The following is a 27,607-nucleotide window of genomic DNA, read 5'->3' on the forward strand; positions in this document are numbered from 1 at the left end:
GATCCCACCACACGGTATCACAGGCCAGGGTACTGCATCCCCTGTCAAGCGTTGCTTTGCAGACTTTCAAGAGGAAGAAAAGATGGCACATGGAGCCAGGTTTTGGATAGAAAGGAGACGGAGGTGGTGAGTGGCCCAGAAGAAACCAAAAGAAATGGAGAAAAGCAACATTAGCCACAGACAAATGGCACTCATTGTGGGTGGGGTGAATCCAGTGGCCCAGGGCAGAATCAGTTGCCTCTGGGCCAAGAGACTGAGGCCAGTGGGAAGCTGGTGGGGGGATGGGGGTTAAGGTTAGGAAAGCATATACCACTGGTTACCGGGCGCTCTGTCTCCTGCTGGGAACTTTGTCAAACTGTTTTCCCATACTCCCTGTCTGCCCATCTCCAATGTGGGTGGGGCGAATCCAAGTGGCAGGGATGCTGTACTTCCTCATTGGCTGAGCCACCGCTGCCAGCCAGGGAGCCCAGAGGCAGAGGAGCGGAGAGAGGATCGGGGTTGGAAAAGCCTGTGTTGCTGGTTACCAGGTTCTCTGTCTCCTGCTGGGAGCTCCATGAAGTTGCATTCCCATGCTCCCTGTCCGTCAATCTCCGACAGGAGTCCAAGATGGTGAATCTGTGCTACATTAGCTGATAGGGGACCTCCACACATATCTCTCCTTGCTCTCTGTTCTGTCAGTTTCTTATCCCATTTGGTGCTTGGCTGAGTTCTTTATCTCTTCATTTCACACTTTGGGTTCCAGGACTGACATTTGTCTCTGTTTTGCTTAGTTCTTCAGGTCTTTGCTGTGGAGGGATGGCACGGTGCTTCCGTCTGTGGTGCCATGTTGGCCAGAAATCTCTATAGCGTATCTTTAGGATATGCGATTTTAATTAGCCAGATTTCAAGTCATTAATAGCCACCTGTGGCTAATGGCTAATGTACCTAGAGGAAAGGTGGAATGTCCCATCTTGGAATTTAAGGACTTAGTTTCTCCCCCTGAATCCAATGCTGACTAACAAATAAATTATAAGAGACCAAAAAATCCTTTAATAATCCCTGTTAATCTCTGTCCTCTACCAACCATTCTTTCAACAAATACAGTGTTTATCAGGCATCATTCCAGGAGCTGGGCATACTGCAATGAATACAACACCAACCCTGTCTTCACAGAGCTTATGATTTTAATGGGAGAAGAAACACAATAAACAAAAAAATTGGTGACTTGGTAGTGTGATACCTGGTCAAATACGCTATGAAGAAAATACGGTAGGGTATAGGGGGCAAAGCAGATAGTGACTTGCAATTTTAAATAGATGGTCAGGAAGACCTCTGTAATATAGGGAGATTTGAGCAGAGACCAGAAGGAAGCAAGGGGTTGAACCCTGCAGTTTAGTAGAGAAGGAGAGTTCCAGACAGACTGTATGACATGCGAAGGACTTGAGATAGGAGTATCCTTGAAAGTTCAAGTAAGAGTAATGAGACCAGTGTAGCTAGAGCTGAGCAGACAGGGTGCAGGAACAAGCAGAGAGAAGACAAGAATGGGGCAGATCATGCAGGCATAATAAGGACTTTGGCTTTTACTCTGAGTGGAGGAATGACGTGAACTGATGAGGGTACTGGAGATAATTAGTTAAAAAGCAATGGTCATAACTATCTCACAGGACTATGCATATAGAAAGCAGTCAACAAATATCAGCTCATTCCTGAGGAAGCATTAGTTTTCAACACTAAAGAAAAAGGCTAAGAGACTAACATTGAATATAACAGAGGAGTAGATCTGTCTTGGAACCCTGGTGGTGTAGTGGTTAAGAGCTTGGCTGCTTACCAAAAGGTCAGCAGTTTGAATTCACCAGCCACTCTTTAAAAACCCTGTGGGACAGCTCTACTCTGTCCTATAGGATAGGTATGAATAGGAATCAACTCAACAGCAATGAGTTTGGTCTGGTTTTGGTTTAGATCTATCTTTGGAGTCCCTGGGTAGCACAAGTGGTCAGTTTCTAACCAAAAGGTTGGAAGTTCCAACCCAGCAGCTGTTCTGCAGGAGAAAAGACCTAGCAATCTGCTCCCTTAAAGATTACAAAAAAAAAAAAAAAAGATTACAACCTAGAAAACCTTATGGGGGCAATTTTACTTTGCCATACAGGGTTGCTATGAGTCAGAATCGACTCCATGGCACACAACAACTGGCCAAAAGATTGGCAGGTTGAACTCATCCAGAACCACCTCAGAAGACAGGCCTGGTGATCTACTTCTAAAAGATCACAGCCTTGAAAACCCTATGGAGCAATTCTAGTCTGCCCGTGTGGGATTGTCATGAATTGGAACCGACTAGATGGCAATCTCCACCCCCAACACCAACTATCTGAATTCCCATTATGCCATTCCAGAAAGCTGATGAAGGAAATGTGTATGTGTATACTGCAACCCATGTTGGTAGGCTGCTGTCCTGATGAAGACTGGCTAATAACCGGTCCTACTCCCTTAAGCCCAGTGTAGTGAGTCGCTGAGAAATGTTAATGGATAAAATTGTTAATGTATGTAAATCTTCCTTTGCTGCCACTAATTGGAATAACTGGGGAAATTCACTATGGAAAAGAGTCCATGACTTCAGAAGGCAGCATGATAAGGAGATAGGCCTGCTGTCACAGATAACTGAATTTCAATTTGAGTCCTGTCATTTACTGGTTGTGTAGCCTTGGACAAGCTACTTTACCTTTATAAACCACTTTTTCCTTATATGTAAAGTGAAGATGATAATATGGACGTTTTAGTAGTATTTAGCAGATTTATACATATATAGTGTAAAGTGGCCACAACTCATCTATCAGTTTATCATTCTGTGGTGAACTGCATGTTGCTGTGGTGCTAGAAGCTATGCCACTGGTATTTCAAGTATCAGCAGGGTCATCCACGGTAGACAGGTTTCAGCAGAGCTTCCAAACTAAGACAGACTAGGAAGAAGGATCTGGCAATCTACTAAAAAAATCAACCAGTGAAAACCTACGAATAGCAGCAAAACAATGACTGGTACAGAGCCAGAAGATGAGCTCCTGACATTGGAAGCCATTCAAAACATGACTGGAAAAAAGCTGTGTCCTCAAAGTAGTGTCGACCTTAACAACGTGGATAGAGTTAAGCTTTCGGGACCTTCACTTGCCAATGTGGCATGACTCAAAGTGAGAAGAAATAGCTGCAAACATCTATTAATAATAGGAATGTGGAATGTATGAAGTGCGGATCTAAGAAAATTAGAAGTTGTCAAAAATGAAATGTACCGGGGAGGCGGAGCCAAGATGGCGGACTAGGCAGACGCTACCTCGGATCCCTCTTACAACAAAGACACGGAAAAACAAGTGAATCGATCACATACATAACAATCTACGAACCCTGAACAACAAACACAGATTTAGAGATGGAGAACGAACCAATACAGGGAAGCAGCGATTGTTTTCAGAGCCTGGAGCCAACCTACCAGTCAGGTACGGCACAAGCCCAGAGAGCTGCTCCACCCCCCTGAACTAACCCCGGGAGGGGGACCAGCCGGTTCCGTGTGCGGCGTGGGACGCAGCCGGTAGGAGAAGTCCCCGGGAGGCAGTGACTGGTCTTGGTACGGGCAGAGCAGCGTCCCAGCCAGGGAACCATCCCGCCGGGATTTGGACTGGACGCAGGTACGGCATAAACACAGAGAGCTGCTCCATCCCCCTGAACTAACCCCGGGAGGGGGCCCAGTTGGGTCGCGCGGGCGGCATGGGACGCAGCCGGTAGGAGAAGTCCCCGGGAGGCAGCGACTGGTATTGGAGCGGGGAGCACAGCGTCCCAGCCGGGACACTTGGTCATGGCACAAGCACGGGGAGCTGCTCCACCCACCTGAACTAACCCCGGGAGGCGGCCCAACTGGTTCGCGAGGGCGGCAAGGCAACGCGGCTGGAGGGACGAGACGTCCCCGGGAGGCAGCGACTGATTTTGGAGTCGAGAGTGCACCGTCCCAGTAGGGGAGCTTTGACGCTGGGCGTGGGGCTGGAAGCGGAGGATCTGACCTTGACTCCAGCGGGCCAGACCCCCCGGGGGCAATCTCCACACAGCCAGCACACATAGGCGACGTGCCCCGCGGGAATCTCAGATATAATAGTCATTCCAAGCAAGACAAGCAACTCTGGCTATATTCTGAGGTGCTACACTCCTAGCTCTCTGATCCCTCCCCCACCCTTCCCAGGCGGCTCCATTAACATCTGAATAGCCTGAGCCAGAGGGAGAACTCTGATAGGGATCTGACTGCATTTTTTTTTTAGCGGATTTTCTGGAAAAACTAGTTTCCCAGTGATGGCTCGGAGACAACAATCCATATCAAACCACTTAAAGAAGCAGACCATGACAGCTTCTCCAAGCCCCCAAACAAAAGAATCAAAATCTTTCCCAAATGAAGATACAATCCTGGAATTATCAGATACAGAATATAAAAAACTAATTTACAGAATGCTTCAAGAGATCACAAATGAAATAAGGCAAACTGTAGAAAAAGCCAAGGAACACACTGATAAAACTGTTGAAGAACTCAAAAAGATTATTCAAGAACATAGTGGAAAAATTAATAAGTTGCAAGAATCCATAGAGAGACAGCATGTAGAAATCCAAAAGATTAACAATAAAATTACAGAATTAGACAACGCAATAGGAAGTCAGAGGAGCAGACTCGAGCAATTAGAATGCAGACTGGGACATCTGGAGGACCAGGGAATCAACACCAACATAGCTGAAAAAAAATCAGATAAAAGAATTTAAAAAAATGAAGAAACCCTAAGAATCATGTGGGACTCTATCAAGAAGGATAACCTGCGGGTGATTGGAGTCCCAGAACAAGGAGCGGGGACAGAAAACACAGAGAAAACAGTTGAAGAACTCCTGACAGAAAACTTCCCTGACATCATGAAAGACGAAAGGATATCTATCCAAGATGCTCATCGAACCCCATTTAAGATTGATCCAAAAAGAAAAACACCAAGACATATTATCATCAAACTCGCCAAAACCAAAGATAAACAGAAAATTTTAAAAGCAGCCAGGGAGAAAAGAAAGGTTTCCTTCAAGGGAGAATCAATAAGAATAAGTTCAGACTACTCAGCAGAAACCATGCAGGCAAGAAGGGAATGGGACGACATATACAGAACACTGAAGGAGAAAAACTGCCAGCCAAGGATCATATATCCAGCAAAACTCTCTCTGAAATATGAAGGCGAAATTAAGATATTTACAGGTAAACACAAGTTTAGAGAATTTGCAAAAACCAAACCAAAGCTACAAGAAATACTAAAGGATATTGTTTGGTCAGAGAACCAATAATATCAGATATCAGTACAACACAAGGTTACAAAACAGAACGTCCTGATATCAACTCAAATAGGGAAATCACAAAAACAAAAACAAATTAAGATTAATTAAAAAAAAAATACACATAACGGAATCATGGAAGTCAATAGGTAAAAGATCACAATAATCAAAAAGAGGGACTAAATACAGGAGGCATTGAACTGCCATATGGAGAGTGATACAAGGCGAAATAGAACAATACAAGTTAGGTTTTTACTTAGAAAAATAGGGGTAAATAATAAGGTAACCACAAAAAGGTATAACAACTCTATAACTCAAGATAATAGCCAAGAAAAACGTAACGACTCAACTAACATAAAGTCAAACACTATGAAAATGAGGATCTCACAATTTACTAAGAAAAACGCCTCAGCACAAAAAAGTATGTGGAAAAATGAAATTGTCAACAACACACATAAAAAGGCATCAAAATGACAGCACTAAAAACTTATTTATCTATAATTACGCTGAATGTAAATGGACTAAATGCACCAATAAAGAGACAGAGAGTCACAGACTGGATAAAGAAACACGATCCATCTATATGCTGCCTACAAGAGACGCACCTTCGACTTAGAGACACAAACAAACTAAAACTCAAAGGATGGAAAAAAATATATCAAGAAAACAATAAGCAAAAAAGAAGAGGAGTAGCAATATTAATTTCTGACAAAATAGACTTTAGACTTAAATCCACCACAAAGGATAAAGAAGGACACTATATAATGATAAAAGGGACAATTGATCAGGAAGACATAACCATATTAAATATTTATGCACCCAATGACAGGGCTGCAAGATACATAAATCAGATTTTAACAGAATTGAAAAGTGAGATAGATACCTCCACAATTATAGTAGGAGACTTCAACACACCACTTTCGGAGAAGGACAGGACATCCAGTAAGAAGCTCAATAAAGACACGGAAGATCTAATTACAACAATCAACCAACTTGACCTCATTGACTTATACAGAACTCTCCACCCAACTGCTGCAAAATATACTTTTTTTTCTAGCGCACATGGAACATTCTCTAGAATCGACCACATATTAGGTCATAAAACAAACCTTTGCAGAGTCCAAAACATCGAAATATTACAAAGCATCTTCTCAGACCACAAGGCAATAAAACTAGAGATCAATAACAGAAAAACTAGGGAAAAGAAATCAAATACTTGGAAAATGAACAATACCCTCCTGAAAAAAGACTGGGTTATAGAAGACATCAAGGAGGGAATAACGAAATTCATAGAAAGCAACGAGAATGAAAATACTTCCTATCAAAACCTCTGGGACACAGCAAAAGCAGTGCTCAGAGGCCAATTTATATCAATAAATGCACACATACAAAAAGAAGAAAGAGCCAAAATCAGAGAACTGTCCCTACAACTTGAACAAATAGAAAGTGAGCAACAAAAGAATCCATCAGGCACCAGAAGAAAACAAATAATAAAAATTAGAGCTGAACTAAATGAATTAGAGAACAGAAAAACAATTGAAAGAATTAACAAAGCCAAAAGCTGGTTCTTTGAAAAAATTAACAAAATTGATAAACCATTGGCTAGACTGACTAAAGAAATACAGGAAAGGAAACAAATAACCCGAATAAGAAACGAGAAGGACCATATCACAACAGAACCAAATGAAATTAAAAGAATCATTTCAGATTATTATGAAAAATTGTATTCTAACAAATTTGAAAACCTAGAAGAAATGGATGAATTCCTGGAAAAACACTACCTACCTAAACTAACACATTCAGAAGTAGAACAACTAAATAGACCCATAACAAGAAAAGAGATTGAAACGGTAATCAAAAAATTTCCAACAAAAAAAAGCCCTGGCCCGGACGGCTTCACTGCAGAGTTCTACCAAACTTTCAGAGAAGAGTTAACACCACTACTTCTGAAGGTATTCCAAAGCATAGAAAATGACGGAATACTACCCAACTCATTCTATGAAGCCACCATCTCCCTGATACCAAAACCAGGTAAAGATATTACAAAAAAAGAAAATTATAGACCTATATCCCTCATGAACATAGATGCAAAAATCCTCAAAAAAATTCTAGCCAATAGAATCCAACAACACATCAAAAAAATAATTCACCATGATCAAGTGGGATTTATACCAGGTATGCAAGGCTGGTTTAATATCAGAAAAACCATTAATGTAATCCATCACATAAATAAAACAAAAGACAAAAACCACATGATCTTATCAATTGATGCAGAAAAGGCATTTGACAAAGTTCAACACCCATTTATGATAAAAACTCTTACCAAAATAGGAATTGAAGGAAAATTCCTCAACATAATAAAGGGCATCTATGCAAAGCCAACAGCCAATATCACTCTAAATGGAGAGAACCTGAAAGCATTTCCCTTGAGAACGGGAACCACACAAGGATGCCCATTATCACCGCTCTTATTCAACATCGTGCTGGAAGTCTTAGCCAGGGCAATTAGGCTAGACAAAGAAATAAAAGGTATCTGGATTGGCAAGGAGGAAGTAAAGTTATCACTATTTGCAGATGATATGATTATATACACAGAAAACCCTAAGGAATCCTCCAGAAAACTACTGAAACTAATAGAAGAGTTTGGCAGAGTCTCAGGTTATAAAATAAACATAAAAAAATCACTTGGATTCCTCTACATCAACAAAAAGAACACCGAAGAGGAAATAACCAAATCAATACCATTCACAGTAGCCCCCAAGAAGATAAGATACTTAGGAATAAATCTTACCAAGGATGTAAAAGACCTATACAAAGAAAACTACAAAGCTCTACTACAAGAAATTCAAAAGGATATACTTAAGTGGAAAAACATACCTTGCTCATGGTTAGGAAGACTTAACATAGTAAAAATGTCTATTCTACCAAAAGCCATCTATACATTTAACGCACTTCCGATCCAAATTCCAATGTCATATTTTAAGGGGATAGAGAAACAAATCACCAATTTCATATGGAAGGGAAAGAAGCCCCGGATAAGCAAAGCACTACTGAAAAAGAAGAAGAAAGTGGGAGGCCTCACTCTACCTGATTTCAGAACCTATTATACAGCCACAGTAGTCAAAACAGCCTGGTACTGGTACAACAACAGGCACATAGACCAATGGAACAGAATTGAGAACCCAGACATAGATCCATCCACGTATGAGCAGCTGATATTTGACAAAGGACCAGTGTCAATTAATTGGGGAAAAGAAAGCCTTTTTAACAAATGGTGCTGGCATAACTGGATATTCATTTGCAAAAAAATGAAACAGGACCCATACCTCACACCATGCACAAAAACTAACTCCAAGTGGATCAAAGACCTAAACATAAAGACTAAAACGATAAAGATCATGGAAGAAAAAATTGGGACAACCCTAGGAGCCCTAATACAAGGCATAAACAGAATACAAAACATTACCAAAAATGATGAAGAGAAACCCGATAATTGGGAGCTCCTAAAAATCAAACACCTATGCTCATCTAAAGACTTCACCAAAAGAGTAAAAAGACCACCTACAGACTGGGAAAGAATTTTCAGCTATGACATCTCCGACCAGCGCCTGATCTCTAAAATCTACATGATTCTGTCAAAACTCAACCACAAAAAGACAAACAACCCAATCAAAAAGTGGGCAAAGGATATGAACACACATTTCACTAAAGACGATATTCAGGCAGCCAACAGATACATGAGAAAATGCTCACGATCATTAGCCATTAGAGAAATGCAAATTAAAACTACGATGAGATTCCATCTCACACCAGCAAGGCTGGCATTAATCCAAAAAACACAAAATAATAAATGTTGGAGAGGCTGCGGAGAGATTGGAACTCTTATACACTGCTGGTGGGAATGTAAAATGGTACAACCACTTTGGAAATCTATCTGGCGTTATCTTAAACAGTTAGAAATAGAACTACCATACAACCCAGAAATCCCACTCCTGGGAATATACCCTAGAGATACAAGAGCCTTCATACAAACAGATATATGCACACCCATGTTTATTGCAGCTCTGTTTACAATAGCAAAAAGTTGGAAGCAACCAAGGTGTCCATCAACGGATGAATGGGTAAATAAATTGTGGCATATTCACACAATGGAATACTACGCATCGATAAAGAACAGTGACGAATCTGTGAAACATTTCATAACATGGAGGAACCTGGAAGGCATTATGCTGAGCGAAATGAGTCAGAGGCAAAAGGACAAATATTGTATAAGACCACTATTATAAGATCTTGAGTAATAGTAAACCTGAGAAGAACACATACTTTTGTGGTTACGAGGCGGGGAGGGAGGGAGGGCGGGAGAGGGTTTTTTATTGATTAATCAGTAGATAAGAAATGCTTTAGGTGAAGGGAAAGACAACACTCAATACATGGAAGGTCAGCTCAATTGGACTGGACCAAAAGCAAAGAAGTTTCCGGGATAAAATGAAGGCTTCAAAGGTCAGCGGAGCAAGGGAGGGGGTCTGGGGAACATGGTTTGCGGGGACTTCTAAGTCAATTGGCAAAATAATTCTATTATGAAATCATTCTGCATCCCACTTAGAAATGTGGCGTCTGGGGTCTTAAATGCTAACAAGCGGCCATCTAAGATGCATCAATTGGTCTCAACCCACCTGGAGCAAAGGAAAATGAAGAACACCAAGGCCACACAACAACTAAGAGCCCAAGAGACAGAAAGGGCCACATGAACCTGAGACCTACATCATCCTGAGACCAGAAGAACTAGTTGGTGCCCGGCCACAATCGATGACTGCCCTGACAGGGAGCACAACAGAGGACCCCTGAGGGAGCAGGAGATCGGTGGGATACAGACCCCAAATTCTCATAAAAAGACCAAACTTAATGGTCTGACTGAGACTAGAGGAATCCCGGCGGCCATGGTCCCCAGACCTTCTGTTGGCACAGGACAGGAACCATCCCCGAAGACAACTCATCAGGCATGAAAGGGACTGGTCAGCGGGTGGGAGAGAGACGCTGATGAAGAGTGAACTAATTATATCAGGTGGACACTGGAGATTGTGTTGGCAACTCTTGTCTGGAGGGGGGATGGGAGGATAGAGAGAGAGAGAAGCCGGCAAAATTGTCACGAAAGGAGAGACTGAAAGGGCTGACTCAAGAGGGGGAGAGCAAGTGGGAGTAGGGAGTGAGATGTATGTAAACTTAGATGTGACAGACTGATTGGATTTGTAAACGTTCACTTGAAGCTTAATAAAAGTTAATTAAGAAAAAAATGAAATGTACCACATAAAGATTGATGTCCTAGGCATTAGTGAGCTGAAATGGACTGGTATTAGCCATTTTGAATCAGACAGTCACATGGTCTACTATGCCAGGAATGACAGATTGAAGAGGAATGGTGACACATTCATCATCAAAAGGAACATTTCAAGATATACCCTGAAGTACGATGCTGTCAATGACAGGATAATATCCATAAGCCGACAAGGAAGACCAGTTAATACAACTATTATTCAAATTTATGAACCAACCACTAATGCCAAATATGAAGAAACTGAAGATTTTTACCAACTTCTACAGTCTGAAATTGATCAAACATGCAATCAAGATGCATTGGTAATTACCGGTGATTGCAATGTGAAAGCTGGAAACAAAGAAGGATTGGTAGTTGGAAAATAGGATCCTGGTGATAGAAACAACATTAGAGATAGAATGAGACAATTTTGCAAGATCAACGACTTACACATTGCAAAAACCTTTTTTAACAATATAAATGGTGACTATACACGTGGACCTCACCAGATGGAATACACAGGAATCAAATTGACTATAACCATGCAAAGAACAATATCCTCAGTCAGAACAAGGCCAGGGGCTGATTGTGGAACAGACCATCAATTGCTCATATGCAAGTTCAAGTTGATGCTCAGGAAAATTAAAAGTCTACGACAGCCGAAGTACGACCTTGAGTATATCCCACATGAATTTCGAAACCATCTTAAGAATAGATTTGACTCATTAAACACTAATGACCCAAGACCAGACGAGCTGTGGAATGATATCAAGGACTTCATACATGAAGAAAGCAAGAGGTCATTTAAAAGACAGGAAAGAAAAAAAAAATGGATGCCATAAGAGACTCTGAAACTTGCTCTTGAACATAAAGTATCAAACGCAAAAGGAAGAAATAATGAAATAAAAGGGCTGAACAAAAGACTTCAAAGGGAAACTCAAGAAGACAAAGTAAAGTATTATAATGAAATGTGCAAAGACCTAGAGTTAGAAAAACAAAAGGAAAGAACACACTTGGCTTTTCTCAAACTGAAAGAACTGAAGAGAACAGCACTGAAGGATTCTACAGGGAAAATATTAAATGACACATAAGGCATCAAAAGAAGATGGAAGGAATACAGAGTTACTGTACCAAAAAGAATTGGTTGATATTCAACCATTTCAGGGTATGATCAAGAACCAGTGGTATGATATGATCAGTATATGATTGGTATATGATCAAGAACCAATGGAACTGAAGAAAAAAGTTCAAGCTGCTCTGAAGGCATTGGTAAAAATCAAGGCTCCAGGAATTGATGGAATCGAGGTCTCAACAAACAAATGCAGCGCTAGAAGCACTCGCTTATCTATGTCAAGAAATTTGGAAGACAGCTACCTGGCCAATCAACTGGAAGAGATCCATATTTATCCATTCCAAAAAAAGGAGATTAAGCAGAATGTGGAAATTACTGAATAATTTTATTCATGTCACACACAAGTAAAAATTTGCCGAAGGTCGTTCAAAATCAGTTGCAGAAGGACACTGACAGAAAACTGCCAGAAATTCAAGGCAGATTCAGAGGAGGACGTGGAATGAGGGATATCATTGCTGATGTCAGATGGTGTTATGGATTGAATTGTGTCCCCAAAAAAAGGTGTGTCAACTTGTCTAGGCCATGATTCCTGGTATTGTGTGATTGTCCACCATTTTGTCATCTGATGTGACCTTCCTACATGTTGTAAATCCTACCAGTATGATGTTAACGAGGCAGGATTAGAGGCAGTTATGTTAACGAGGCAGGACACAATCTACGAGATTAGATTGTGTAATCTCTTTTGAGATATAAAAGAGAGAAGCCAAGTTGAGAGAGGGGTACCTCATACCACCAAGAAACAAGAGCCAGAAGAATAGAGTGTCCTTTGGACCCAGGGTCCCTGCACTGAGAACTCCTCAGCTGGGAAGACTGATGACAAGGACTTTTCCCCAGAACAGACACAGACAAAACGCCTTCAACTGGAGCTGGAATGCTGAATTTGGACTTCTAGGCTCCTAGGCTGTGATAGAATAAATGTGTTTGTTAAAGCCATTCACTTGTGGTATTTCTGCTTTAGCATCACTAGATAACTAAGACAGATGATCTTGGCTGAAACCAGAGAATACTAGAAAGATGTTTACCTGTGTTTTATTAACTATGTAAATGCATTTGACTGTGTGCATCGTAACAAATTATGGATGACATTATGAAGAATGGGGATTCCAGAACACTTAATTGTGCTCATGGGGAACCTGTACATAGATCAAGAGGTAGTCATTTGAACAGAACAAGGGGATACTGCATGGTTTAAATTAGGAAAGGTGTGCATCAGTGTTGTATCCTTTCACCATATTCATTCAATCTGTGTGCTGAGCAAATCATCAGAGAAGCTGGGATATATGAAGAAAAGGGCATCAGGATTGTAGAAAGGCTCGTTAACAACCTGTGATATGCAGATGACACAACTTTGTTTACTGAAAGTGAAGAGGACTTGAAGTACTTATTGATGAAGAGCAAAGACTACAGCCTTCAGTATGGATTACCCCTTAACATAAACAAAAATCTTCACTACTGGACCAATAAGCAACATCATGATAAACGGAAAAAAGATTGAAGTTGTCAAGGATTTCATTTTACTTGGATCCACAATCAACACCCACGGAAGCAGCAGTCAAGACATCAAACGACATACCGCATTGGGCAAATCTGCTGCAAAAGATCTCTTTAAAGTGCTAAAAAGCAAAGATGTCACTTTAATGACTAAGGTACGCCTGACCTAAGCTATGGTGTTTTCAGTTGCCTCATATACATGCAAAAACTGAACAATAATAAAGATGACTGAAGAAGAATTGATACCTTTGAAGTATGGTGTTGGCGAAGAATATTGAATATACCATGGACTGACAGGAGAATGATCAAATCAGTCTTGAAGAAGTATAGCCAGAATGCTCCTTAAAAGCAAGGATGGCAAGACTTCATCTCACATACTTTGGACATGTTATCAGGAGAGACCAGTAAAGGGTCAGCGAAAAAGAAGACCCTCAACCAGCTGGATTTGCACAGTGGCTCCAACAACGGGCTCAAGCATAACAACAATTGTGAGGATGACGCAGGACCAGGCAGTGGTTGTACACAGGCTTGCTATGAGTTGAACCAACTCAATGGCACCTAAAAACCACCACCACCATTGGGCACTTATGATAAGCCCAGCACTGTGCTAAGTGCTTTATAAACATTGTCTCATTTTTTATTTTTGCAATCTCCCTCTTAGAAAGTACTATTATCTTTATTTTATTTAAAAAAAAAAAAAAAAAAGGAAGAGCTCAGAGAGGGGAAGTGCATTGCCCAAGGTTGCACAGCTGGGCTGACGGAGGCAGGATGGAGCCCCAATCTAATTTCCAGGTCTCAGATTCTTATCTGAGAAACCCAACCCTATAACTTGTAGGTCTTGTCCAGATTCTACCAATTGTTTACTCATTTCCTATCTTTTTTCCCCTCTTTTTGTATATTTAAGCAATTGTCTACTTTAAAATGTCAGCTAAAATGTGGGGTAAATACTATGGTGCCTCAAAAGACACATAATTCTCTGGACTCTTCATTTTGAAGTTAGCTTCTATAAAAAAGAGACGTTCAGAATTTTTACAACTTCTTTAATCATTATGGCACTGAGAGTTTTGGTGGAAGAGGCACATCCTAAGCCCTGGGGTATATGCAGATCTAATAACTGTCAGACTACTACGCAAGGCCCAGCTCTTGGCTGTCTTCTCCTACTCTATACACTCTTCCAGGGTGATCCCATTCATTCTCGTGCCTTTAGCTACTATCTATGAGGCTATGACCCTGAACTCTCTACCTCTGACCCAGTTCTCTCTCCTTAACTCTAACTGGGCATTGCCAGCTCGGTGTTCCATAGACACCGCATACTCAATGCGTCTACATGTGAACTTATCTTTCCTGCCTACCTACACTGCTCTGTTTCCTAATTCAGAACAAAGAACTATCATGGACACTCAAGGTAGAAATCCAGACTTCTGGGACTCCTTTCTCTCCTCTGTCTTTACCTCTGGCTAGTCATCATATCATTCTACCTGTCAACCTGTTTTGTATTTTTTTTAAATCTGTCTTTTCTCTTGCAGTTATCTCTCAGCTGGAGTCGTGTCAGAGCTCCTTACTGGTCTCCTTTCTCCAGGCTCTCCTTTCACAAGTTTTTCTCCATATTGCAGCCAGGGTAGTCTTTTTATACCTCATATCTGTTCTTTAGACTGGTATGCAAAGTCTTCCAGGATCTGAGTCTTATCCCTTCTCAGGACTCATTTCTTACCATTCCTAACCTCAGGTTCTATCTATATGACAATTCTACTTAACTCAATGTTCCTTTGTAACTAATGTTCCCATTGCCTGGAATTCCCTTTCATCCCTTCTTTATGTTGCTAACTCCTATAAATTCTTCTAGTTACTTTGAGCATTAATTGCCTCTTCCAGGAAGACTTCCCTGATGCCCCCAAGATAAACCAAGTGCCCTGCTTGCTTCCACAGGAGTTTTGGGGTGCAGAGGTTAAGCACTATGCTGCTAACTGAAAGGTCAATAGCTCAATCCCACCAGCTGATACATGGGAGATGTGGCAGTCTGCTCTCATAAAGATTACAGCCTTGGAAACTGTATGGGGCAGTTCTACTCTCCTACAGGGTCACTATGAGTCGCAATTGACTCAATGACAATGGCTTTTCTACTTGCTTCCAAAGCAACTGAACTTTTCATATCTCATTACCCTATTGCATGGAATCACACAGTACTGCCTCCTTAGTTCACCTAATTCCTAAAACTTGCCTACGAATTCTTTTGAGGGCAGAGGTGGAGTCAACAGGTATCGAGTATTTTAACACAGTAGCATTTTCAAAAAATGTCCAATGAAAAAATGAGTAAATGGGCAGGTACTGTATATAGGTTAGAACAGGAGAACTAGAGCTAGAAGTGGCAGTATAGTGTAGTAATTTAAAGGGTGGGGTCTAAAGTCAGCTGCTTAGGTTTGTATCTCAGCCTCTCCACCCACTTGTAAGTTACAGAACATCCAGTTGCTCGAGTTTCCCCACCTGTAAAATGACAGTAATAATAATAATAATAGAATTTGGTTCATAGGGTTGCTGTCAGGATCAAATTTTAAATTTTGATATTTTGTTCATTATGGGTTTTTCTAATTTTGTAAAATATTTCATTAAAATATCATTTATCTTCATTACTTTTGGGGGGGCACCTTCTTAAATGTTGTGCTCTAGGTGAGGGCCTCCTTGTCTCACCCAACTTCCAGGTCTGCCTGCACCTTAGTGCTTCAAACACAAGCGGTGTTCAATAAATATTTTTAACTTTTATTTGTTTCCCTATATTTTTAAACTTGGGTATACTATATACTCTGTAAAGTGAACTAATATTGAGTTTATTACTGAGCTCCCTAATTGTGCAGAACATTATGCTAAACAGTATAGGGCGCCTTCTCCTTTCACCCTCAGGTACACAACAGAGGCCTCTGTTTTATAACTTTCTCCCCTTCCACTCTCCTCTTTTCCCACTAAGAAGCGCTGTTAGGAGTTCAAAGTTTAGGCATAATCTTCAGTCCTACCAGTTCCAAGAGATTTCCTATAGGAAAACGTCTTCAGGTCGTCAAACTTTAAAAAAAAAAAAAAAAAAAAATTCCTGCAGGACGGACTACGACGTCAACGCTCCTGGTAGTCCCCAAGAAAACGCACCGAAGGAGGCCACCATCTTCCAAACAGTAGCACTGCATCCGCGCTGGCTCTTCTGCTTGCCGAGCCGCGAAGAGGACGATTTCGTGACTTCTCGGCACCCGTACGTGGCGGAGTGGTGGTGTCAAGGTTTACGCGACTCCCTCTGTACTGCCGGAAGTAGGGAGAGGGGGCGATAATATGGTTGCGCGCGCCAGTGGACGTTCCGGGTTTGGGTAACCTGAGGGCTGGAGTGTAATTGTCGCTAAAGTTTAAAGGCTCCGAGGTGCGCGGGTGGATATAATTCCTGGCTTTGCTAGAAGAAGCATAGTGCGCGCTGAGGTGCGTTTCTAGTGTAAGTGTGCACGTATCCTGGAAGCCGGTAAAGGAGCCTTGGTGGCGCCGTGGTTAAAGCTCTCTGCTGCTCCCGGAAAGGTCGGCAGTTGGAACACCCCAACCGCTCGGCGGGAGAAAGACGTGGCAGTCTGCAGCAGTGTGCTTCCGTAAAGATTTGCGGTCTTGGAAACCCCATGAAGCAGTTCTATTCTGTCATATAGAGTCGCTGTGAGTAGGAATACACTCCACGCAGTGGGTTTGGTTTTATTTTGTCATCTTCAAAGAATTTCACTCTTTTTTCCGTCCCGCTTTAAAAGATGATTTCAGTATTCAGAGAGGCAGAGCCTAGGTTGTAGCCTGGTCCGGGCTCCGCCACTGACTTGCTGCGTGTCTTTATAGACAGGGTCCCATAAATCGTCTTTCAGTTCTTCAGAATTTTATTGCATGCCCATCATGTCGTTTGCGCTACAAAGTCTTGGGAGTTAGATATTATGGTCCCATTTAATAAGGAAGACACTGAGTCCCAGAGTGAGGAGTTCCACGGTTTCCTCTAACTTCCAGCTAACTTTTTGGAGAGTTGAGAATTTGACACTAGAACATTATGCTGTAACTCCATGACCAGATCTTTTTTGTATATTTCTGTATCCGTGCTTGGCCATGTAACAGTTACTCAGAAAGTTTTGAATGAATCTTTTGATGTCCAGGCCAGTGACTCAAGCCAGTCTCTCCACTTCTCTGATGTTTAAACAAGTCTAACTCTTCTCCAGGTGTATCCTGTGCCTTACCTGATTGAGGGCTCTGAGTCCACTTCTGTGGTCTTCACCTTAATCAGACAGACACCATGGAGGCACCTCCAGTCACCATGATGCCTGTCACTGGGGGCACCATTAACATGATGGAGTACCTGCTTCAAGGTAAGTAAACCAGGGAACTTGGATTACCTGTCTTCCTCTTTTTTTCTTCAGCTTCCCTGGAGATGACGAACTTATACAAAGCTGACATACACAATTTCTGACACTCAGTAGACAACAACTATTTTTTGTCCCAATATTTTATTATGGAAAATTTAAAGCAGCATCTTAGTTACCTACTGCTGTCATCAGAAGTACCACAAGTGGTAGCTTTAAGGAACAGAAATTTATTTGCTCACAGTTCTGAAGCTAAAAGTCCAAATCAGGGTCTCAGCTGTATTGATTCCTTATTTCAACCTGCCTCTTAGTTCCTGGTGTCTGTCGGTGACCCTTGACATTCCTTTGCTTGTAGCTGGTCCTCAAATGTCATTTGTCTTCTCCCTCTGTGTATCTCTGTGTCCATTCTGATCTTTTTATAAGTTAGAAGTTATTAGGTGTAAGATCCACCCTACCCTGGTATGATTTCATTAACATAAAAAAGAAACCGCCTATTTCCAAATAGGTCATGATTATAGGGACAGGTGAACTTACCAGACTGTCTCCCGCCTCAGTGCCTGTTATGGATTGAAGTGTGTCCCCCAAAAATGTGTGTCAACTTGGCTAGGCTATGATTCCCAGTATTATGTGATTGTCCATCATTTTGTCATCTGATGTGATTTTCCTATGTGTTGTAAATCCTACCTCTCTGATGTTAATGAGGCAAGATTAGAGGCAGTTATGTTAATGAGACAGGACTCAATCTACAAAATTAGGTTGTATCTTAAGTCAGTCTCTTTTGAGATATAAAAGAGAGAAGCAAGCAGAGAGGTGTGAGGACCTCATACCACCAAGAAACAAGAGTCAGGAAAATAGCACATCCTTTGGACCTGGGGTCCCTGTGCTGAGAAGCTCCTTGACTGGAGAAGATTGATGACAAGGAGCTAGCACTCTGAATTCAGTCTTCTAGCCTCCTAGACTGTGAGAGCATAAATTTCTCATTGTTAAAGCCATCCACTTGTGGCATTTATGTTACAGCAGTGGTAGATAACTAAGACAGTGCCTTTACTTGATGACCCATCCACCCTAGATACTTTTTTCATATCTCTTCAAATGACCATCTAATTTTCATCCTTTGGGTCTCAGCTCAGTTGTCACCCCTTTATAGAGAGGTCTTCTCTGACCATTCCACCCCCTCAGAGAGACCTTCTCTCCTCCCCACTCCACCAGTTGCTCTCTCTGCCATCTCCCTTTTATTTCCTTATATTTGTTTGTTTCCTTACTTATTTATTTTTTATTTCCTGCACTAAACTAATCTCCATGAGGGGAAGGGCCTTCAACTGCCTAACACAGTACCTGGCATGGTATTAAATATCTATATGTTCAGTGAACCAACACTTATTAAATACTTGAAATGTTTGAGGAATGAACAAACGCATGTCTGATCCTGCCCTAAATACAGGATACCAGTCCCTGCTCCCAAGGATCTTCTATCCTGTGATTACTTAGACCTGGTCACGTTCTTTTCCTACAACACTGTTGTTTCCAAAAATTTAGTCATCTGAGTCCCACTATCAATTTTTGAGGTCCCTGGTGATACAAATAGTTTGTGGTTGACTTCTAACCTAAGAATTGGCAGTTGGAATCCACCCAGCAATTCTGTAGAAGAAAGGCCTAGTGATATACTTCTGTAAGATTACAGCCGTTGAAAACACTACTGAGCACAGTTCTTCTCTGAAATACATGGGGTCACCATGAGTTGGAATTGACTCTGGCAATGGGTTATCAATTTTTGCCATAATTATAATATGCTATTATTTACTTCAACAGAGTTACTTAACAAATATTTGAATGTATTTCTAGCATTGGGGTATCAGCAGTGGAAAGAGAAAGATGACTAAAAATGTGAGGTGTATGCTCTTTTATTTAGGCTGGTCAGAAAAGTCCTTTCAGTTAAAGTGGCATTTGAGCAGTTACCTGAAGAAAGTGATAAGGTGAGCCTTGCAGATATCTGAGGGAAGAACATTCTAAGCCTGGGGAATAAGGGAAGAGGCTCTGAAGAGGATATGTACTTGGTATCTTCAGGAAATAGCATGAAGGTCACTATGGCCAGAGAGAGTGAGCAAGGGGGAGAGTGGAATATGATGTTGGACAAGTAGCAGAGACCTGCGTAATATTATATAGGGCCTTAAGGAAACCCTGGGGGTGTAGTGGTTAAGTGCTATGGCTGCTAACCAAAGGGTCAGCAGTTCGAATCTGCCAGGCGCTCCTTGGAAACGCAATGGGGCAGTTCTACTCTGTCCTGTAGGGTCGCTATGAGTCAGAATTGACTCGACAGCACTGGGTTTGGTTTTTTTTTGTTTTTGTTTTATTGACTATGGTAAGGACTTTGGATTTTATTGTGAATGACATGGGAAACAGGGTTCTGAGCAGAACGTTATTATCTGTCTCATATTTTAAAAGGAGCAGTTGGCTGTTATGTGGAGAATAGAGGAAGAAAGCAAGTGTGGAAGCAGGCTATTGCAAAGACCAGGCAAGCAATAAAGGAGTTTTCATCTAGGTGGAAGTGATCAGAGTGAGAAGTGGTTGAATTCTGCATTTATTTCAAAAATACAGATTGGATTGGGATGTGGGAAAACAAAAAGAATTCAGAGATGATTCTTTGGGTTTTTTTGCCTCAGCAGCTGGTAGCAAGGAGTTGCCATTTACTGTGTTGGAGAAAATCACAGGAGGAATAAGTTTGTTAAGGAAGATACTAAGTTTGATACTGAACATGTTAATATGGTGATGTTATGTATCCGAGTGAAGAAATTGAGTAGACAGATGTGTGAGTCCATGGTTCATGAGATGTAAATGTGGGAGTTCTTAGGGCGTAGATGATATTTAAAGTCATGCGAATTAGGTCACCTAGGGAAGAAGAGCCTGCTGATGGAAAAGAGAATCAGAACTGAGCCCTAGGGTCCTCCACCATTTAGGGAAGATAAGGAAGAACCAGCAAAGAGGACTTAAGAGAAATGGTCACTAAGTTAGGTGACAGATCAAGAGAAAGTTGTGTTCCAGAGACAAAAGGAAGAACCGATTTCAAAGTTAGTATAATCAACTGTAACAACTGTATCCAGTGCTGCTAAGCAGACAAATAAAATGAGGACTAAGAATTACTTAATATATTTCCTTGAAGCAGTTTATTCTTTTACTTAATATATTATGTAAAAAGGAAACTATATTTCTTCTATAAACAGAACATCTTTATTTGTTGGAAATAGATGAAAATTATTAAAATGACAACAAGATTATATTATTACACTCTAGGTAGGTACTGTTATGTTAAAGGCTCTGAGCCCCAGGCTTGGCTGGAGATTCACAAGTGTTAGAGAGGGCCTAAAGACTTTCTAGTATCAAATAAGAAAATGTAAACAAATCAACAAAGGAGTAACTTTCTAATAATATTGTGCAATACTGCTTCCTAAAATCTCACATGTTGGGCCTTTACTTTACAAAATAGTGCACTAAACTGTTGTGGTCTCTCATTTAGGTCTTTTGAAACTTTTGCTAATTCCATGATCCAAAATGAAACCTGGAACTCAATAGCGCTTTTTCCCCTTCAGGAAGTGTTTTAGATCACAGCCTGGAAAGCCTCATCCACCGCCTTCGTGGTTTGTGTGACAACATGGAACCTGAGACCTTCCTTGACCATGAAATGGTATTCCTCCTTAAGGGCCAGCAGGCCAGCCCATTTGTTCTAAGAGCCCGGCGCTCTATGGATAGGGCAGGGGCGCCCTGGCACCTGCGCTACCTGGGACAGCCAGAAATGGGAGACAAGAACCGCCATGCTCTGGTACGAAGCTGCGTGGACATTGCCACGTCTGAGAACCTCACCGACTTCCTGATGGAAATGGGCTTCCGCATGGACCATGAGTTTGTCGCCAAGGGACACTTATTCCGTAAGGGCATCATGAAGATCATGGTGTACAAGATTTTTCGCATCCTGGTGCCAGGGAACACAGACAGCATTGAGGCCTTGTCACTCTCCTATCTTGTGGAACTAAGTGTTGTTGCACCAGCCGGGCAGGACATGGTCTCTGATGACATGAGGAACTTTGCCGAGCAGCTGAAACCTCTGGTTCACCTAGAGAAAATAGACCCCAAGAGGCTCATGTGACTAAGAGGGGCTGTCCGTTGTGACCTGTCCTCACCTGTCACAAAAAAGAAGGGATTATAAATATCCCACTTTCCCCCCACCAGCCAGGCAGGAAGGAGGACAGTGAGTACTTGATTCTTTGTCCTGTTTTCTTCACGTGGTGATGTTACTTTTGTGACAGCCTTTTTAAATGAAAGGCTCAGAATTATACAAGAGTCTAACTAATGCCTCCTGCATGAAGAGGGGAAACTGGAATAAATTAGCTGTTGGAGAGAAAAATCTCTTAAATCTTTTTGCCATTTGTGTAAGAAGTTTGTAATGTAGAGGCTGTGACCTTGTATTGTGTGGTAATAAAGGCTGTGAAGAGCAATGTCTGTGTAATTCTGTAATTCTTATTCTTTCCTCTTTTAAATTTTCATACAGATGATAGTTTTTTTACCTTTTGTAAAAGTGATATATGTTTGTTGTTGGAAATTTTTTAAATAGAGACAAACAAAAATAATTTAAAATAATGTTTAATCCTGTTATCCAAAGAGGGAGTCCCTGGGTGGTACAGGTGGTTAAGCGCCCAACTCCCAAATGAAAGGTTGGTGGTTTAGTCTACCTAGAGGCGCCTCAGAAGAAAGGCTTGGCAGTCTACTTCCAAAAAACCAGCCACTGACAACACTAGGAAGCACAGTTCTCCTCTGACTCACATGGGGTCTCTGAGTCGGAATCAGCTTAACAGTAACTTGTTTTTTTTAATCCAAAGAGTTGTACTATTTCTATTTCCATGTATATCCTTCTAGTCTTTTTTTTTTTTAATGTGTATATATGAGATACAGCAATGATTGTGAGAATGGCGCAGGACCAGGCACTGTTTCATTCAGTCATACACAGGGTCACTCTGAGTCAGGAACTGACTCAGGGGCCCTTAACAACAACAGACGAGATATATTAAGTTTATAAGAATATTTGGTATATACTGGTTTGTAGCCTCCTTTTTTCATTTGATGTATCATTAGCATCTTTTTAGGACATTAGTCTACAGTGTCCATTTGTTTAAAAAAAAAAAAAAAAAGCTCATTTATTGAGTTGTTACATGTCAGTGCTGTCCTAAATGCTTTAGGTACGCTAACTTACGCAATCCTCATGACGGTCCCGTTTTATAAACAGGGAAACCGAGGTGCAGAGATTAATGAACTTTCTCCAGACTATACTAAGAAGTAGAGCTGGAATTTAAACAATGTCATTTGTAATTGCTGTTTGTATTCCATCATATGGGTGTTCTATAAATTATTTAATTGGGTCCCCTACTATTGGATTTTTAGTTTGGTCCCAATTTTTTGCTTTTATAAACAATGCTGTAGTGCTTGTGCTTTTAATTAAATCTTTGTTGACATCTACGATTGTTTCTTTAGGATAAATTCCAGGGAACTATTGAGTTGAAGGGTATGTACTATTTTATGACTTCTGTCATGCGTTGCCGCCCAGAAATATCCCAGTGTTCACACCTACCGTGAGTGAGGTTTCTTGACACTGTTGCCAACATGGGTGTTGTAAAAACTTGTTTTTCCCATTCGATGACAGATGGTAATTAGTTTTAATTTTTTTTTTTAAATAGCCATCAGTGAGGTTCAAATTTATTATGTTTATTGAGCATTTTTCTCTTATATGAATTTCCTTTTCATTGATTGCTAGTCTTTTCCTTTTTAATTTGTGAAAGCTTTTATATAATATTTCCCATTTACAACTTTTAATTTAATGGAGTTTTTTTTAAGTGAAAGTTCTTCATGGGATAAATGTTGATCGTTGAAATATTTATAGTAGAATTTTTATTACAGTGAAGAGTGGTTTGCTAAAAATTGTAGGTTACTCAAATTTTTCATTTTCTTCTGGAACTTCCTCTTAGTTATCATCCTGGCTGAGCTACATTGGACAAATAATCTCTTTGCATCTCAGTTTGCCACTCAAAGATGAGATAAATACTTTGTTAGAATGCTTTGAGATACAAGTAACAGAACACTTACCCAAAATTACTTTAAACAATAAGGATGGCATTAACCAATCTAATGAATTAAGTCGCAAAATGAGAGCATTTCCTAAAAATTGGCTAGTTGGTTGTTTCACTGGCTCTGGGATCCTTTTCTTGGCTTTCCCCTGCATGTTTGCAAGATAGCTTTGTTTTTTTCCCTCAGGTTGCAGAAGTGAGAAAATCTTATTCCTCTCATAGCATATTACATGGTTCAGGCAAGGCCCCTTTTTTGTTTCATAGTCTTCCCTTTTATTCCTAAACTCTACTGTTCTTATTCCCTCTGTCTTGTAAGTACCCACTCTGATGTGTTCAATGTATGTTCGTGACGCCTGTCTTATAAAATACATAGTGTTACGTGACTGTTCAATTCAGGTAAATGAAACAGCACTATAAATTTTGTTCTTTTTTTTTGACCTTTTAAGTTAACATTGTTTTTGTTGCTACATGTAAACCTAACTTAGAACTTCCAACTTGCATATGCTTTTATATTAATGTAGTAATGTTGTTGTTATTAGGTGCTGCCAAGTTCTACTCTGGCCTATAGGGTCGCTATGAGTTAGAATTGACTCAGTGGCAGTGGGTTTTGGGGTTTAATGGATGTAAGTGGCAGTTTTTATTTGTATTTCTTTGGCTATAATTAAATTTGAGCCTTTTTTCTTATACTTTCTTATATTTGAAAGTGTATACACTTTTTAGTATATGAAACCAAGGTATTTGCAGTAAATTAGTTTTTCCGTTAGCATTTGAGGAAGTCATTTTCTAGCCACTGCTTTCGTATATTAAGTTCCTGTGTATATACTTTATTTCTGAGCTCTCCATTCTATTCCATTCATCTTTCTATTGTGTCGTGGCCAGCAACACAATGTTTTTATTACTGTGGATTTGTGGAAGAGCCAGATTTACCAGTAGGGCAGGTAACCCTACTTTTTTTCTTCCTCAAAATAGACTTAGCTTTCATAAGCCTTTATTCTTTCATGTTTATTTTAGAGTAAGTTTTACTTTCTCAAACATTACAATTGGAATTTTTGTTGGAATTTTATTGAATATGTATAGAATAATTTAGGGGAAAATTGGTGTCTTTGCCTGGAATTGAATTGTTTGCCAGAATTCAGTGTGACTGGCTCCCTTACCTCTTTCAGATCTCTGTTAAAATGTCAGAGAAGCCTTCCCTGACCATAGTCAATTAAGTAGCGCACACGCATAGCATCACTCTCTATTCCTTTACCTTAATTTTTTCCATGGCATTTATTACTCTCTGAGTTTAGATTATTCATTTAAACAGCAGAACAGTGCCTGGACTATAGTAACCATTCAGTGAATAATTTGTTAAAACAAATGAATTAAATCTTTACAATGGTGAGGTTATCCCAACTATGCAATTTATTCAGATTTTCTTACGTCCCTGAATAGAGCTTAAATTTTTTTCTTGATAGCCTTCTTAGTCATTTTTTTTAGGTTAATATTACTATAGACCAGAAATCAGCAAGTTACACCTGCACCCATTGGTCTGCTGCCTGTTTTTTAAATGAAGTTTTATTGGAACACACCCGCATTCATTCATTTAAATATTATCTATGGCTGCTTTTGTGCTACAACAACAGGGTTAAGTAGTTGTGACAGAGACTGTTTGGTCTGCAAAGCTGAAAATGCTTAGTATTTTATGTTTACTATCTACCTACAGGAAACACTGGTGGTGTAGTGGTTAAGTGCTACAGCTGCTAACCAAAGGGTCGGCAGTTTGAATCTGCCAGGCGCTCCTTGGAAACTCTATGGGGCAGTTCAACTCTGTCCTCTAGGGTCGCTATGAGTTGGAATCGACTCGACGGCACTGGGTTTGGTTTTTGTTTTGGATCTACGTACAGAAAATAGTTTGCTTATCCTTGCTATAGACTATAGTGTAGTTACTATTATAGGTAGTATTAGATTTTTTATTAGATTTTTTAATTGGTTTTCCCTGCTATACAACACTATCGATTTTTGTAAGTTGATTTCTTCACTTGCAAACTTGCTTAACTCTTTTATAGTTCCAATAGTTTGTTGATTCTGTTGTAGTTTCTAAATAGCTGATCATAACATTGGCAAGCAATGACGATTGTATCTCTTTGCTTCCTAGTCTTACATGGCTCCGTCATCTTTTTCTTGTCTAAAAGCTTTGGCCAGACTCTCCAATACTACAGTAACTACTAGTAGTAATAATGAGCATCCACGTTTTAGTCCTGATCTTGATGTTATTGCATCAAATTTCTCTATTAAGTATGATGCTTACTGCAGTTTTCTTTTTTTGAACATTTTATTGTAGTGTAGGTGAAAGTTTACAGAGCAAATTCGTTTCCCATCCAACAATTTATACGTATTTTGTTTCAAGACATTAGTTGCAGTCCCCTCAATGTGACAGCCCTCTGCCTTTCTCCCTGGTTTCCTGTTTCCATTCACCCGTCTTTCCTCCCCTTCCGAACTTTGGTTTCGGGCAAATGCTGCCCTTTTGTTCTCCTATGGTTGATCGTTCTGAGGAACGCTTTCCTCTTGGGTATTAGTGTTCACTTTATAGGCCTGTGTGTTTGGTTAAAAGGTGATCTCCAGGAGTGGATTCAGTTCTGTGTTTGAAGGGTATCTAAGGGCCATAGTCTCAGGGGTTCTAGCAGTCTCTATCAGACCAAAGTCTGGTCTTTTTTATGAATTTGAATTTTGTTTTACATTTTTCTTCGACTCTGTCCAGGACCTTCTATTGTGAACGTGATCAAAGTGGTTGGTTGTGGTAGCCAGGCACTGTCTAGTTCTGGTCTCAGGCTAGTGGAGGCTGTGGTTCATGTGGTCCATTAATCCTTTGGACTTAATTGTTTCCTTGAGACTTTGATTTTCTTTACTCTTCTTTGCTCCAGATGGGAAGAGATGAATAGTTGTATCTCAGATGGCCACTCGCAAGCTTTTTTTTTTTTAATTGTACTTTAAGTGAAAGTTTACAAATCAAGTCAGTTTCTCACACAAAAACTTATACTCCCAATTGCTCTCCCCCAGTGAGACAGCCCGCTCTCTCCCTCTTCATGTCAGTTTCACCAGCTTCTAACTCCCTCTACCATCTCATCTCCCTTCCATGCAAGAGATGCCAACATAGTCTCAAGTGTCCACCTGATCCAAGAAGCTCACTTGTCACCAGCATCCCTCTCCAACCCATTGTCCAGTGCAATCCCTGTTTGAAGAGTTGGCTTTGGGAATAGTTCCTGTCCTGGGCCAACAGAAGGTCTGGGGGCCATGACCACTGGGGTCCTTCTAGTCTCAGTCAGACCACTAAGTCTAGTCTTTTTATAAGAATTTTGGGGTCTGCATCCCACTGCTCTCCTGCTTCCTCAGGGGTTCTCTGTTGTGTTCCCTGTCAGGGCAGTCATCGGTTGTAGCCAGGCACCATCTAGTTCTTCTGGTCTTAGGCTGATGTAGTCTCTGGTTTATGTGGCTCTTTCTGTCTTTTGGGCTCATAATTACCTTGTGTAGTTGGAGTTCTTCATTCTCCTTTGATCCAGGTGGGTTGAGACCAATTGATGCAGCTTAGATGGCCCACTTGCAGCTTCTAAGACCCCAGTTGCTACTCACCAAAGTAAAATGTAGAACATTGTCTTTATGGACGATGTTATGCCAGTCGACCCAGATATGCCTATGGTCCTAGGCCCTCAAGCCCAGTGACTCAGTCCCTCCATGTGTTTGATTATGGCTAAGGAGTTTTCATGAATTTGCCCCCTGTATGCTGTACTATATACATTAATATCTTGCAGCACATACAAATACATATATAGAAACATCCTCTCTCTGCCAAACCTATATATGCTCATGGGTATACTCCCATACACCATCCCATACCAGTTCAGCTTATGTATCTACCTATGTATCTACT

General features: G+C 40.7%; 1 protein-coding gene across 4 annotated transcripts; it reads left to right on the plus strand.

Moving 5' to 3' along the window:
- The first annotated feature begins 16,514 nt into the window (after positions 1 to 16,514).
- Positions 16,515 to 26,921, plus strand: MED18 (mediator complex subunit 18). Of its 4 annotated transcripts, none has more exons than XM_023554423.2 (3): positions 16,515 to 16,913; positions 17,453 to 17,599; positions 21,178 to 26,921. In XM_023554423.2, the coding sequence occupies exons 2-3, from the start codon at positions 17,527 to 17,529 to the stop codon at positions 21,729 to 21,731; spliced, it is 627 nt and encodes a 208-aa protein (XP_023410191.1). In that variant the 5' UTR covers positions 16,515 to 16,913; positions 17,453 to 17,526; the 3' UTR covers positions 21,732 to 26,921. The 4 variants fall into 4 exon arrangements, with proteins under 4 accessions (XP_023410191.1, XP_023410189.1, XP_003415484.1 ...); XM_023554421.2 differs by having other exon boundaries at positions 16,515 to 16,704; XM_003415436.4 differs by having other exon boundaries at positions 16,515 to 16,691.
- The last annotated feature ends 686 nt before the right edge of the window (positions 26,922 to 27,607 follow it).

Source organism: Loxodonta africana, chromosome 3, assembly GCF_030014295.1.
Source record: "Loxodonta africana isolate mLoxAfr1 chromosome 3, mLoxAfr1.hap2, whole genome shotgun sequence".
Taxonomy (NCBI): domain Eukaryota; kingdom Metazoa; phylum Chordata; class Mammalia; order Proboscidea; family Elephantidae; genus Loxodonta; species Loxodonta africana.

Excerpts from the sequence above, each read along its gene's own strand:
- MED18 (XM_023554423.2), top strand. The coding sequence starts at position 17,527 with ATGGAGGCACCTCCAGTCACCATGATGCCTGTCACTGGGGGCACCATT. Across the intron at positions 17,600-21,177 it reads GATGGAGTACCTGCTTCAAG|GAAGTGTTTTAGATCACAGC; the intron begins GTAAGTAAACCA and ends TTTCCCCTTCAG.